General features: G+C 44.4%; 1 protein-coding gene and 1 non-coding gene across 7 annotated transcripts in view; one reads left to right on the forward strand and one right to left on the reverse strand.

Annotated features, from left to right (window-relative positions):
* The window catches only part of ANKRD44 (ankyrin repeat domain 44), a 287,374-nt gene extending 274,588 nt beyond the window's left edge, over positions 1-12,786 (reverse strand). For all 6 annotated transcript variants that reach the window (XM_036880524.2, XM_036880522.2, XM_036880523.2 and 3 more), the window contains exon 1: positions 12,613-12,786. In XM_036880524.2, coding sequence (XP_036736419.2) covers positions 12,613-12,639 — 27 coding nt within the window. In that variant the 5' untranslated portion in view covers positions 12,640-12,786. The remainder of the gene's footprint in view (positions 1-12,612) is intronic.
* On the forward strand, positions 10,949-11,010 carry LOC118909785 (U7 small nuclear RNA). Its single transcript, XR_005023746.1, has one exon. It is a non-coding gene; the product is annotated as a U7 small nuclear RNA (small nuclear RNA).
* Positions 12,787-15,104: the final 2,318 nt, after the last annotated feature.

Here is a 15,104-nt window from a genome sequence, read left to right on the forward strand (position 1 = left end):
CTGAAATTTGAACTTCATATAGTTTTCATATGTGTTAAAATATTATTCTTTTGACCTTTTTCACCACTTAAAAATGTAAAAACTATTCTTAGCTTACAGGCCATATGAAAACAGGCAGAGGGCTGGACTGGGCCTGTGAACAGTAGTCTGCCAACCTCGGGGCTCCAGCCACTGACAACAGGAACAGCCGCAAGCTCACCAAAGCCAATGTCCTCATTCCTCAGAGGAAGCTGAAGCCCAGGGAGGTGTAAAGACTGGCCAGGGTCTCACAGCCAATTCATGGCAGACGTGGAGGTAAGCATCAGACCTCTGGAAAGGCTAACTGAAAAGGTAAAGGGGTGAAGGAATGTCCCTCTTGAGTTCAGCTCACAAGGACAGGCAGTGGGCGCTTAAAACCAGATGTGTCACAGGAACCTAGTTACTAGGCATAGAAGCCTCTGATACCTGCCTCCCCACTGTGTAAAACAGTGTATTGTCCGCTGGTCACACACTGATTCTGAAGGCTCTCCATCAGCAGGGACGACCCACAGGTCAGGCCAGATAGCCCATCAGCCTGATTCTTCCCAGCCTCCCACATATATGGCTCTGGTCATTTCTGCAGCTTAAGTAACAACCTCCACTTTGATTATTCTAATTCTAGAACTCCAAAAAATCCATGTCCATGTGGTTGAAGAGCAGAGATGGATGTTAAAAATTATTTTAAAAAGCAGAGCACAGCAGGTGATGACCAGTTTAGCTTAATGTTCAAGAGTGTCTCTAGCACTCACCTCAGTAAGTAGCATGGTCAGCCTCCCTCACATTCCTAGTTCCTTCCCTCTTTTTTATTAAAAATTTATTTCTATCCTCCTATTTTTCTTTCTTTATTCACCTTTTTTTTTTGGGTACCAATTCTCATTTTCATTTTCTGTGGCCCTTTCTATTTTGCCCTATGCTATAACTGGGTATGATCTCAAACTGAAATACCTTTTAGAAATATACACATCCAATGATGCTTAATTTACCTCCTGTTTCAAAAGCATTCTGTAGTTTTGATAGAAGAAGACTCCAAATTAAAGTGACTTTTTACAGAGGATTCTTCATCTGACTTTTTTAACCACTTCTTTTTTCAGAGAACTTTATGGTTTTCTATCCTGTTGTACACTCACTCTAGGCTTGAAATTTTACATCAATGCTTCTCAGAAATGCTGCCATGATGATTTGTTATGAAGACTGCTCTATCAACTATTTTGTTCTTACACACTTCCTCAAAAAGACACAGTTTTATACTTCTGTGAAGAGGAAGTGGCATTCTTCTAAGTAATTTTCAGTTCTTTTTGGCAACTTAGATCAAGAATGACTGCAAACTCCTCAGAATTTTTTTGACATACATTTATCTTCCTCGATCTATCTAAACAAAATCCTTCAGTCAAACTAAGTCAATCAATTTGTTAAAATCAAAATGAAAGAAAAGTATACTTTCTAAAATTGTAGGAACCAAAATGCTACCATTCAAACCTAAGTATGTTGATTTCACACAAAAATAAAACAAACAGAAACACTTTCTACCAATGTCATTTAAGTTAGCAAGAAGACCAGCTAAAAAAATATCATTAAAATCATACCCTCATAGAACCGAAATGAACCCTAGGAAACTAGTCTCTTTAACCCAATAAATAAAGAACTAACTAGAGATTCAAGGATTGTTTACTGAGTACCTACTATGGGCCACTTGCTATACAAAGACCTTTTCCACTTGATTATCACAATTTCCCTAGAAAGCAAGTATTATTAAACCCATTTTACAATCAAGGAAAGTTGTGTCATACAAAAACAGACCCAACTAGTTAAGAGCAGAAATGTGCCTACAGCCTAGATCTCCAGACATCAACTTCAATATTCTCTGAACTATATGCCTCTCCCATGTGATATTTTTGGAAATTGTTCAGTGAGCTGCCGTAATATTTTTAAATGTTATAAATACAGTTAACAGAGTACCCTGGAACCTTGATAAAGACCCTACGAAAGAGAAGAGCTCCTCAAATGAAGTTTGTTTCTTCTTGGCTGCTGAGAAAACATTAGCAACTAAATGTTACACTGCAGGACATAACTGTGCTGAGGTTCCAAAGTACCTAAAACCCTAGTCACTTGGCTTTTAAACTACCAGTGACAATATTATTTACTCAAATGGCAATTGGCCATTTATCAAGCTTACAGTCTATTCTTAAATCTGGACTCCATTAAGAAGGCTATGAAAGGATTTTCACACTTGTACGAATAAAGGAATGTATTTCAGCATGCCTAAAGCAACATGGAAATCCTTGAGCACAACAAAGTGCTCCTGTTCAGGTAAGAGGAGAGGAGTGACAGCAAGTGTCATTAAAACTGAAACCTTGAAACTGCTTGCAGTCTTTAAAAACTACCCAGTTTAACTAGAAACGTGGCTAAAAAGTGATTTTGGCAGGTCTAATATCTAAATTCCCATGGAAATACCTTTCACTGAAATATTTTAGAAGGACAGCCAAAGCTAGGTTTTCCTAAAGGCACACAAAATGTGATTTTAAGGCAAATGCTCAAATATCTGATTTGCATTATGAGGGCCACTTAAATTAAGTCAATAGATGGGTGAACCTCAGGACTAACTCAGAAGTGCCTGTCTTTAGGCAACAAAACTAGCAGAATTGGGTGCTTTTCTAACAAATGATCAAAAAGGATTCTAATATCCAACTGAAGATAGTCTATCAAGTGAGAGTAGAGGGCTTAGGCGAAGCACAAAGGGAGCAGGAAGAAGTAAAAAGGAGAAATAGCTTAGAAAAAAGGTGAGTCACTAAAATATTTAAGTGCCCTGAGCAAGGCTAAGGTTTGATGGTTTGGGTTCCTTGTTTTGTAAGATGAGGACTCTTTTTAAAAACAACTGCAATACTATATTCATATTTTAAATAATCAAAAATCCTGTCAGTACTCAAATTTCCATAATTGTCTCCTAGAAATGTGTTGTTTGAGTCAGAATCCAAATCTATTTGCTGCAATTAGTTTATATGTGTCTTAATTCTCATTTAGTCTATTTCCCCTCCATCTTTTTTTCTTGCAATTGATTTTTTAAAGAAATGGGATCATTTTTTCCTGTGGATTCCCCAGAGTATAAATTTCTTAAACTAATGTTTTATTTTTAATAGAAACAGACCATCTCCAGACTCACTACATAATTCTATCAATGTCCTACACCATGAATACCACCCAGCCTCTTTCAACGCCACTCCATGGATACACGTTTGTCCACAAAATGTTGCCGTTACAAGAACACATACGACATTCTATCCAGGTGGGGGTATCACAGAGATAGAGGCCCCACAAGGTGACATCTTACCTTATACTTCAATTCTTTTTGAAACAAGTTGAAATACAAACTAATTTTTAAAAGAACATGCCTATACAACAAATGAAAACAAGGAGTCCTGTGCAGCTACAAACTCATTAATTTATGTCTCCAGGAAAGGATATGTAGTACCTAAATATAGTACCTTTAAGAACTCAAGTGAGAAGGATTTGTTAATATCCTCTCTTACCAAGTTTGCATGTTGACTATTTCTTTCCTTTCCTCTTCTGCCTTCCTAATATGAATGCTTTGCTTCACTAATTCACAGTCCTCAGGTTACCTGACAGGTACGTGGCACACCACTCACCTGGGATGCCTTCCACACTTGGCTGCTGTCTAAATGATTCCCTTCCTCAAGGGTCAGTTGGACTCCCTCCTGTTCCCTAAAGCCTTTCTTAATAACACCACCCCTCTCTGGACTCCTGTAGTCCATAATCAGTACCCCAAAACGTAGTCTAAACCCACATGCACTACACCTAGCTGGACAGCTGTTCCACATGCCACATGCATTTCAGCACACATTTGAGGAGGGCTTCCATGCAAAGGCATGCAACATCACCTCTAACAAGACATAAGCTCTATAAGGAAAAGGGCCTCTTGTCGTAGTGCACCTATTTCAGGGGGCCAGAAGCACAATGGCTAATCATGTACACCTTGGAGTCAAGCTTGCCCAGATGTGAACTCCAGAGTCATGTGACCCTGTACAGATGATTAATCTCTCAGTTCTCATTTTCCTCATCTGTAAAATTAAATAATACTTTCTCATAGGGATATTGTTAGGATTAAATAATATGAAGCATGATTATTGTCTTATCTCCTCTTTCCCAAATCTCTGTGGTTTCTAATTATTTTATTGTACCTGTTCTTACACTTTGTGGAAAGAGGAGGAGCAGAGGACTCCAGCAAAGTCATTGCCATGGAAATGGAGTTCTTAAACACTCTGATGGCTTGAACCCATAGGAGATCCACTTTGCCATGGGTGCGAGGTTCTCCTCTAATATTTAGGGCCAACATCTCCCTTCCCCTTTCCCTACTGTCACCCTGATACCTCTTCTGAAAAAGAAAGGAACTCACTCAGAACTAACTACAGTGCTAACCCATCCCCACCACCAAAAGCCCAATTTAAAAAGAGAGAAAACAGAACCAGAAAAGACCACGATATGTGATCTTGTCTCTTTTGATGGGGCAGAAAAACTTCTCTGCATTTTGTTTAAATGGAATTTCAATACCCCAGTGTACGAATGGAAGCTCTGCTTGCAGAAGTGTTTCCAAGGTTTTTTGTTTGTTTGAGCACCTCATGATTAAAACCATTTGAATATGTAGATGTCCATATACATGCACACATTTACTTTATTCACTAAAAAAATATTTAATGAGCAATTGCTATGTGCCTTACACATAAGTGTAAGTTACTTACACATAAATTACACTTACACATAAGTGCTTAAGTTAAAGCAGTAAATGAACCAAAACAACAACTTTGCCCTATTATTTTTCTCTTATACATAGGTTTTTATTTTAAAATAATAATAAAATAAAATATATGGTATAAGGTATATGTACTATGGAGAAAAAATAAAGAAAAGGGGACAGGAAATGTGGAATGGGCATTTTAGATAGAGTAGTCAGAAAAGGGCTTACTGAGAAGGTGACCTTTGAGTAAAGGTTTGAAAGGGGTATGGGTGGACCATGCAGACATCTAGGGAAGCCCCTCACAGCTGGCAGGAACAGCGGGGAGGCATGCATGCTGCAGCCAAGCAGCCAGCGACAGACAGGAGGAGACACAGCTGGACAGGTGAGTGGAGGGGGCCTGGTGGTGACTTCAGTTTTTATGTGGGAGATGGGAGGGTTTTGAGTAGAGAAGCCACATCGTCTGAGTTCCATCACTCTGACAGCTGTGCTGACAGTAGAATGTAGGGACCAAGGCCGGCTAGGGGAAGACTAGTCAGAAGGCCAATGCAATCAACCAAGTGGTGGTTTGGCCAGTGGTAAAATCTGGGAAGTAGAACTTAGAGGATTTTATAGTACTAGTATACAGCATATATTACAAATACACAAAAATAAAAAAATTAAAGGGATTTTTAAAAAGAAATAGAATTCAAATATTTTCTTTCCCAAACTCAATAAGGCATCCTGCTCACGGCCGGACCTAGAAGCATCCCCAACTTTTGAAGGCCACTGTTTAACAATAACTGGTTGATTTGTCCCCGCCAACCTGAATTTCTGCCTGGCTTTCTATCTTGACAGTATTCCTGCGCTCCCTACCTTTCTCTTCATCTTGCCAGTCTTAGAGAGCAAGACAAGTTTCCTCCACAGACTGAGCACATGTGAGGCTACACACACAGAGGCTATTGACTGCATGTAGAATTCCCTCCTTGAGAAACTCTGGTTGCTGTGTCAACTGCACCCAATCTGTGAGGCCAACAGTTGGGGAATAGACTTGTTAGCCTAGATGTTGCTATGGAGTCAGATAAAACAGGATCATGGAGAGAATGCAGGCCATTGCTAAAAAGCTCCTCCAAGAAGGGCTCAGGTGGGGTCTGGAGGTTAGCTCCGGTTGCCCTGCAATGGCATTGCCTGCAATGCCCTGAATGTCCTGTCAAGGACATTCTCAAAGAGCCACTCTGAGAACAGCCCCAGGGGTTCTGTGTCCCTGAAACCAAGCTCCTGGAACTCCCAGAAGATGCCATTCTTGGGGCAAGGACCCCTGACCCTTGGGGAAATCAGAAGTTCTGGGAAGGCAGATACTTTTTCAAACCAGATCCCACAAGTGCAGAGGGTTGACAATGATGTATCTGCGGCTCTGCTTAGAATGTTAAGAGCTTGAAAGAATTTAGAGGATTCTCCACTCACCCACTCCCATTTTACAGACAAAGGAACTGAGGCCAAGATTTGCCCAGAGCATCACAAGTATTAGAAAAAGAACCAGGTCTTCTGAGTCCCAATATACTGTTAGTTTTAAAATAAAGAAAGGCAATTTAACATTGAAACCCTTAGAGACAGGTTAGAACGGTGATTATCTTTTGCATGTCTTGGCTCAGATGTTCCTACAAATCTCTCTAATTTTACTAGCTCTCTGGAGGCTCCCTCGGGCAAAATGACTTCCTGGTATTCAAGTTACCTTAGGAAGTTATATTGGGCTGCTTATGACTCATGAGGGTGGGAGTTAGGGGATTATAGACATAAGAAAACCAAGAAGCACAAGCAAGCCTTGGTTTAGTAAAGGCTGGAACAGCCCACAGGTAGACTACATACTCATTTGCTTGGACCAATTAATAGACTACTCAACAAATTATCACTTTCAAAAGGGGAGACAAGTAAAAGGATCTTTAAGAATTATGAGTACCATAGAAAACTGGAGTCATGAATCATTAGTTTCAACCTCTTGGGCTCCTGACTTTTTTTTTAAACAAACGTTAACATTGATAAGAGAAAATACCTGCTCTCCCAATCTCTGATGGCGGGCAGAAGGCAAACATGGTGTTGGGGAAAGGGTAGAAGAGGAATAATCAAGACAATTCATCACCTACAATATAAAAATTGTTATCTATAAAACAAAGGTGGGTAGGGTACTTCCTCAATCACTGACATTGGTTAAAACCCTCTTCTGGACCTGAAGTGAACTGTCTGACTTTGTTACCCAGACAGCTAAAGTAGAGCCCATCTGCTAGGACACCCTCCGTGGCCCCCTCTCTGAGGCAGACTACAGCGGAAACCCTCCAACACAGGGGCCTAGTCACACAGGGAGAGGGAGATGCCAAGGCTGCATCAACCGGTCAGAGCACATGTGTGAGGTGAAAGCCATTTTCCAACCCTGGACTTGCGTGAGGTCATAAAACAACCTTTACAATACCTGCTCCAGTAATAAGCCTGATTCGAGAGAGTGACTAGTCTACTAGTCAACCTAGTTCACTGGTACTGTCAAGCCTGAGGTAAGCAGAGTCAGTCTATGTGGCTCTGTGTCCTGGTTCACACCTATTTCCCAAGGATAATACTTAACAGTACTCCCTTTCGTTCTCAAAGAGTTGTCCCAGTTTGGATAAAAATGATACAGTCATCCAAATTCTGTGTAATTCCTCATCATCTACAAACATTTCTAAATGCAGTTGCTTGTTTTGTGAGTATATAATGTGCCAAGAAAAAAACACTAAAGTAGTCATCAGCAATTTTCTCAGACAAGGGGGCTTTTAAATAATACTAACCCACATAATCTGTGAAAGAGCCTCAGGGACCCTACTACCACCAGTCTCTTTTACATACTGAGTTTCAATATGGAATTTTCTTTGGAGAAAATGAAAAGGAGATCTATAGCTTATGCAAGTTTGAGAATCGCAGGATTATCAGATCCTTGTAGCCCTTATTTTTAAATTATTTCATGTTGTATGTTAGCCTATAAAAATTGTCATTACACTGTTGAAATAGAAATTTTTCAAAAATGTTTCAGTGCTGTTTCTGGCACAAACAACTCTGCCTTTTTGAGTTTATATTTATATTCTCTGCTTAGAGAAAAAGAGGAAGTAGAAGCTGAAATCTTATTTTTTAAAAAACCTTCAGTCAATCCAGGGCTAGACATTGTATGCCACCGCTGCCTTTATACTAGAGCAGCCAATCGTTTACTTAAGAGAAGCATAAGTTCAGTTTATTTGGAAAATCATCAGTCAAGACAGCATAGATACAAGGTTGTTCTCAAGAGAAGGCTACTGATGTTACCATGCAGAAAGTTTAAAAATTCTTACCTGGCTACCAAGACTAGCAGTTTCCTTCTATATCAAGATTTCGATGGTTGTTGTCACTGAATATACATGCTTCAGATGGTTTTCAGTGTTTTCCTTTATCTAGCTTTCTGATTTTTCAACAATGATAATAGTTTGTTAATAACCAAGAAAAAAACATCACCAAGCTACCAACCAACACATCCTTCACCAGGGCTGGGAGGGATAGAGGCTAATAGGATAAGCCAGGCCCAAGCTTGGCAAAAGCAGAGGTCTCAGAGCAGCTCCTGACTGACAGAACTAGATCTGGCCCCAAAACCTAGAAGTGCAGAAGTGCAGCTCCCCCAGTGGCTTCCCAATATATAGGAGCAAGCATCCATGAGTCCCAGACTACACTGCCATTGCAACTCTTAACATACAGCCTTGCACTTACAGCCCGACCTGTGCCATCAGCCTACTGGGTAGGACATTGTGTTTGAACACTTACTAGGTGTGTGACCTTGAACAAGTCAATTAGCCTCTCTATTTCTGTTTTCTCATCTATAAAGTAGGACTCACACTAACACCTACTGCCTAGTATGACTGTAAGGATTAGGAGAGATGACTCACAGCAAGGGCCCAGCATGCAATAAGATCACAATAAACATAAGCCACTATTACATCTCTGCCATGAACACCAGCCCTCAATCGCACTCCCTAGTTATGCGCCTGGGTTCCAAAAGAACTGGAGAGGGGTCCAAAGAATAAAGCCTTTCTTTTCCCTTCATCTCTGCAGAAGGCAGGACGGGAACATAGTGTCTGCTGTAAGCCCATGGCTCTAGGGAGCAATGGGAAGATGAGGGCAACCCAATAAAATATGCAGTGTGTCCAGGGCCTCACACTGCAGACCAGAAATCCTGCTTCACAGTTACAGGAGTCCTAGTCTCTTGCCACTGCCCCAGCTGCCAACTGCTGCCTTTGGCAAGGAGATACGTGACTCAAGTGTGAGCTCGGACTTGGCAAGGGGACACCAAAGCAGAAGGTCTCCAGGCAAGAAGCTCTCCCGAAAGGGGCACCTGCTGCCACATTTGTCCACAGGCAGCCCTCAAGACAGCAGTGGCATTCTGCTTCACTAGCATATTCAGATAAGACTAGTGAACATTGCAAAGGTCCAACACAACTTCCCATCCTGGCTCCCTAACTCTGAAAAGCTGGCAGGGGGGCCAGGCTAAAGGTATGAGCACACACTTGCAATGACTGCAGTGCCTTAATTATATGATATAAAGAGCAGGCATAAAGGGCAGCCACAAAAAGCTCAACAGCAAATCAAATTGCAGAGTTCCACGGCTATCTCAAGCCAGAATGCATTACATTTGTATGTAATAGAATTTTCTTTCCCAACTTAAATTTACCTCACTTATCAAAGAGATAAACAAACCTAATAATGTCCATCTAGGAGGAACAGTTTACATTATTATGCTAATTACATAGCTGAGTGTGTTCTATGCTGTACAGAATGATGAGTTGTCCCAGCTTTTTTTCCCCCAGATTTAGTAACAAAAGTCCCACATCCTGGGAAACCCCTCAGTCCTTGGCACACTGGGTTGGTTGGTGCTCTAAATGCTGTAAGAAAAAAATGATGTGTGTTGTGTGAAGAGGAAAACAGAAGAGATAAGCTTACAAATGCAGAAGTGCTAAATGCTGTTTGTTGGTAGCAACAGCTCCCAGTTCCTTCTCATAGTTAAAAAAAAAAAAAAAACAAAGAACAAAAAACTTGCCTGTCTCCCCCACCACTTTCCTTTTACTTTACGAAAACAGAATTCAGAAAAGGCATGTTCCTCCCTTTGCATGATGGAGACATCAGTGCAGGATCGACTGCTGAAGTGATGACTGCCATCACCCCAACAAGCTCCTGCACCCAGTTGCAGCAAGACAGGAAATGCCATCTTTCACTCCTTACTTTGGGCACATTTCAAAACAAACCAAGACTTGTAATTCAGGTTATCAACAGCAAGAATGTGTTGAGAAAGTCAAGATGTCAAGCTAAAGCAAGTGCCATAGCAAAAAGCAAGATTCACTTTATAAACAGGGCATTAAAGAGATGATGGACAAATTAAGTCAATATTTCAGCAACAGCTGAATGGAGAGCTAGGCACCCCTCTACAAACTCTAAGGCAGAGATTCCAAGCTGGGGGCTCCCCACCCACAATGACAGAGCAAAACTCTTGTAGTAGGAGTTTAAGCAAAGGCTTTTTAAGCTCCTAGTGAGGTTACGAACTGGCAACTAAGAATTTAGTTTCAAACTGAAAGGTAAGACTATATAAGGCAAGAAAGACCACACACTTCCTGGACCTAAGCCACACAGAAATCATCTTTGCTCACCACTCAATCCCGCCCCACTCAGACCACCTCCTCACCCAGCCTCCCATTGGCTGTGTCCCAAGATAGGCTGGAAATTTTTTAATGTTCCTGAATCTTAGACCTCCTCAGATTTCTTTTATATATAAGGCGATAGAACCAAATGTAAGTTATGTGACACTTTGTCTCCATAATACTATTTGTTTGTTCAGAAGGAGAGGGATGTATTGAGAAACATTTTAAAAGACAAACATCTTTTAAAGTTCTATTCTGAAAAGTCCTGAAGAGTAACTTCTTTCTAAGACCAAAAAAAATACACTTTTCACTAGGTGTTCACCTGGATTTAGGAGAGGATGCCTTCTTGAAACCCTTTCAGTATATCCATTGAGAAGACAGGAATCTTACAAACTCTAGTAGAGCCGAGAAGGCAGGAGACAGGAGGTAGGTAGTCTCAGCTCTCGCAGGCCAATAGTGTCGAGCTTGAGGAAAACATGTTTTACTTCTCTAGACAGCAGATTCTGGGATTTCATTTTTAAAAATGAAGGCTTTGGGTTACAGCTCTTTTAGAATTTGTCTAGTAGGTTTTCCAGTTCTTTCTGGAAAGCCCCGCAATAAAAAAAGTTTTTTTTTTAAATGAAGGCTTTGGGCTAAGATCACCTTTGGCATCCCTTACAAGTCTAAAATTCTATGTGAAATTCTTTTGTGTATGTGATAATAACAGTAACGCCTATTAAAAGCCTTTTTTGTTCTCTGAAGATTTAGGAACTAACAAACAAGAATAGTAACTTGCACCAGTAAAATGACAAGACCAAGACAGACCAAAACTGGAAGATTTAAAACAAGCAAATATCTAACGGTTGTTGAAGTATATGATCTAAAGGTGGGGGGGGGGGATTCTGGTGTCAACTCACAACACTTCTAAATGCTCTGGAACCGGTCGGAGAAAGTAGTCATCACAATTACCAGCTGCTCTTCTTACTAAATTTAAGGATAATATGAATTTTAATTGTGATCCTTCCCACACAAAAGAAGGAAAAAAAGCCTGTAAATAGTGAAAACAAACCAAAAATTTGAATCGAAATGGCAGGAGAACAAATAATTAAAAATCATTGTGGTGACTGACTGTATTTAAGCAGCAGGATATTCTGGCTGGGTTCTGAGCACAGGGAGGCACCAGATGCGACCCACTCCACATGCATGAGAAGTTTCGTACCAAGGACTGACATGTTTGACTGTGTGTGTCAAAGGCAAGACTGCCTCTCCGCCTACCAGGACCTTAAAACAACGTTCAACTCATTATCCATGAATAAACGGCAGGGGGAAAAAAAGCAAACTGTTTCCTTTTTTCGTGTAAGGAGCTGCAGAGTTTTGTCGTGCAACTTGGTTGGACGCCTATGAGTGTCAATGTCCTGAGAGCAGCAACGTCTGCAACGGCGGGATGCTCCCATTCCACGGACCTGCAGCAAGGGCTGCCCCCTCTCCAATTCGGCAATAAACCCCACCTCTCCAAGCCAGGACTCCTAGAGCTGCCCCGTATGGTGGCTCAGCCGGGAAAGCAACAAAGCTGATGGACACACGCGGAGGGCAGCCCTCGCCGGCCGTACTACGCCTCCTCCTCCCGAGAGGCGGGCCAGGGCCGAGAGCGCCGTCTCCAAGGGACCCCATCGCGCACCACGCACACACAGCCTCTGGGCTACGAAAGAGGAAGTCAGGATGTCATGTCAAGTGGATAAAGACAGTTCGACCACGCAGAGCCGCGGTCTGGGCCGGGCTCTGCCTGGCTCGGGAAAGGGTCCCCGGTTGCGACCCTTTCTCCCTCTCCATCCACCGTCCTCCTCCCAGCGGCGCGGACGAGCCTTCCTCGGCGGCCCGGGCTGGCGGAGCCCCCGCTGCGCTGCCCCGGAGGAGCCTCAGGAGCACCCCGAGCCTCCCCTCCCCCTGCCCGGTCGGGCGGACAGCCCACCCGCACGCACCCCCGCACCCCGCCGGCCCCTGCCCCGGCCCCCGGCGGGCGCGAGCCGGGCGCAGGTCCGACAGCCCAGGGCGGTCGCGGCGCGGGGCAGGAGAGCTGCAGCCGCGGCTCGGGGAGCAGCGGGCGGCCGCACACACTCCTCCCGGCGCCGAGAGTAAACAGCCCGCGGGCGCGCTCGGCGCCGCGCCCCCACCCCTCTGGGGCCCCGCGTCCCGCCAGCCGGCGCCGCCGCCCCCTACCTGGTCGGTGAGTTTGAGCACTGCCATTCTTCAGCTCGCTCGCGCGCGCACACATGCAGGTCCCCGGTGCGCAGATGTCACGTCAGGAGCCGGGCGAGCGGAAGGGCTTGCCAGGGGAAGGGAAAGAAATCTGGCTCCCGAATTTGACAGCCCTCCCCCTGCTCCTCCTCCTCCGCCGCCTCCTCCCGCCGAGAGGCTGACACTGGCTTGTGGGGTTTGCAGCCGAGCCCGCCCGCCTCTGCACAGGAAGTGCCGGCTGCTGCCAGCCGGGCCGCCACTGACATCACCGCGCGCCGCTCACTCGCGGCCGCGCCGCCTGGGCCGACGCTGCCTCCTGCCGCCCGCTGCCGCGCCTCGCAGCCCGCGGCCCCGGGGCACGCCTGCGCCCGCCCCCGGCGCGCCGCCGTGGGTCCGGACTGTCGCCTGCTTTCCGCCCCGGCGAGCCTTGGCCCCCACGCTCAGAGGCGCCCCTCCCCAGGCGTGCCTCACCTGCCTACACACTCACGGACACAAACCGGGGAGCCAGCCCGTGCGGACACACCCCGAGGGGCAAGAAGGGCTGCCGTTCACCAGCCACCAACTTGAACCTGAGACGGGGCCACACCCCTCCCCTAATCCGGAATTAGATGGCGCTGCTCTCCAAATTATCCCACCTGGGTCAGGGCGTAACTGCGAGGCTCTCTTTGTTTAATGCGGGGAAGCCCTGAACACGGTGTGTGTTTCGCGAGTGATGGTCATACACTTGCGAGGTGGGGACAGGGGCTCTGGCCCTTCCACCGTGAGTCCCTAGCCACTTCTAGGAAGACACACACACAACCCCATCGTTAAGTTCAAACACTGGGTTTTGATTTGGGGAGGATGGAGGTAGAGCAGTTACTGGAGAAGAAAACAGGTCCTAAATTACCTCATTAATGGGGCTGAGTGTTTCTACCAGTCTTGACTCACTTATCTCAATCCAATTACCATGCTCTTCAACAGATAGAAGAGTCAGCTGTCAAACAGCATGGGACACAAATACCATGGTAATATACTTAATCATAGTAAAAGTTGATACCTCTGGAATTCGGAGCAAATTCATTCAATTTACCCATTCAACAACTGTGTACCGAGTGCCTGTTTTGTACCAGATACCAGTTGGGCACTGGATGAAAGGGGGAGCATAACCAGGAAAGATACCTCCCTTTAGAGGGTGTCTGACATAAGCCACAAAGTCGCCATGAATGAATGTAATTACAAACTGAGATGAGGGATCACGGGGTGGGGTGGGGGGAATGCTTCTGAGGGAATCCAACACAAAGGAATGAGACCAGTGTGGTGGGTGAGGGCAGGCTTCCTGAGAACTTGACAAAAGCTGAGCTTCTGCAGGAAGAGTTAGGTCGGCAAGTGGGGGGTCTTGGGGGGAAGGGGTGGTTGCTGCTCCCGGGCAGCTCCACTTGGGAGCCGCCCCTGGTGCGCCACAGAGCGAACCTGCAGGGCAGTAGCATTGCAAACCAGACCAGAGCTCTTGGGTCACAACCAAAGAGCTACCCTTCATTCACAAATTAAAGTGGACCCTTCCTACTTTCTGAGTCTCTCCAAAGTTACCATGTGAGAAAGGAGAGAAGGGAATGGCAGCATTTGTGTAGCAGCCTCGCATTAATCATCTAACCTTGAAATCGTAACTCAGATCATGCAGACAGTGGGAACTAAGGGAGCTTGCTCCTGGTTTCTACTCCTCCACCTTGGGTGATGCTCAGAGACAAAAAGGATTTCTCTCCAAGGCCTCCCTCAAACACAAAAGAGATTGCTTTTGTTGCTTCTATGAGGTAGTTTGTATAGAAATCATATTAATATATTAATTACATATTATTATGTAATATCAATATCATCCTGCATGGCTTTATAAGTAACTAACTATAGCCATCCTGTAGAAGAGTGATAGCAAATTATTTTAATTGGTGTTGGGGGGCCAAAGGCTGGCTACTCCAACATGTGCACTGCGGCGTGCAGATTCTGTCCCAGCTGGAAACAAGGCCCAAAAGACTCAGAAAGACACTTGGACCTTCCCTCCCTGCCCACCACCCCACAACTGCATAAAAGGAATTTAGGTGGAGGAATTGCTCCAGGAGGAGAGCTGTCACCATGGATACTACATTACACTAGGTATTGTAGACAGGGAGGATGGTGGCAACTTGTGTTAAAATGCCTGTCTTTGTCCCATTGTCCCAAATGCCTCTGTGGCCCAATGAACATTTGATAACCAAACATTTACTCTTTCATATTCCTGTGAATTACTTCCCTTTCCCTTTGAAGTCTCAGGCTCCTACCACCTTCTCCTTAGCTCAGGATGACATATATATACCTCACTGTCCCTGATGGTCTTTGGAATCTATGTCTTTGGATTCCCCATACTACATAATTAAACTTTGAGTTTTTTCTCCCATTAAAGTGTTTCATGTCAATTTGATTCTTAAGCCAGCTAGAAGAACCTCGAGGGGTAGGGGAAGTGTCTT

Source organism: Manis pentadactyla, chromosome 6 (assembly GCF_030020395.1).
Source record: "Manis pentadactyla isolate mManPen7 chromosome 6, mManPen7.hap1, whole genome shotgun sequence".
Taxonomy (NCBI): domain Eukaryota; kingdom Metazoa; phylum Chordata; class Mammalia; order Pholidota; family Manidae; genus Manis; species Manis pentadactyla.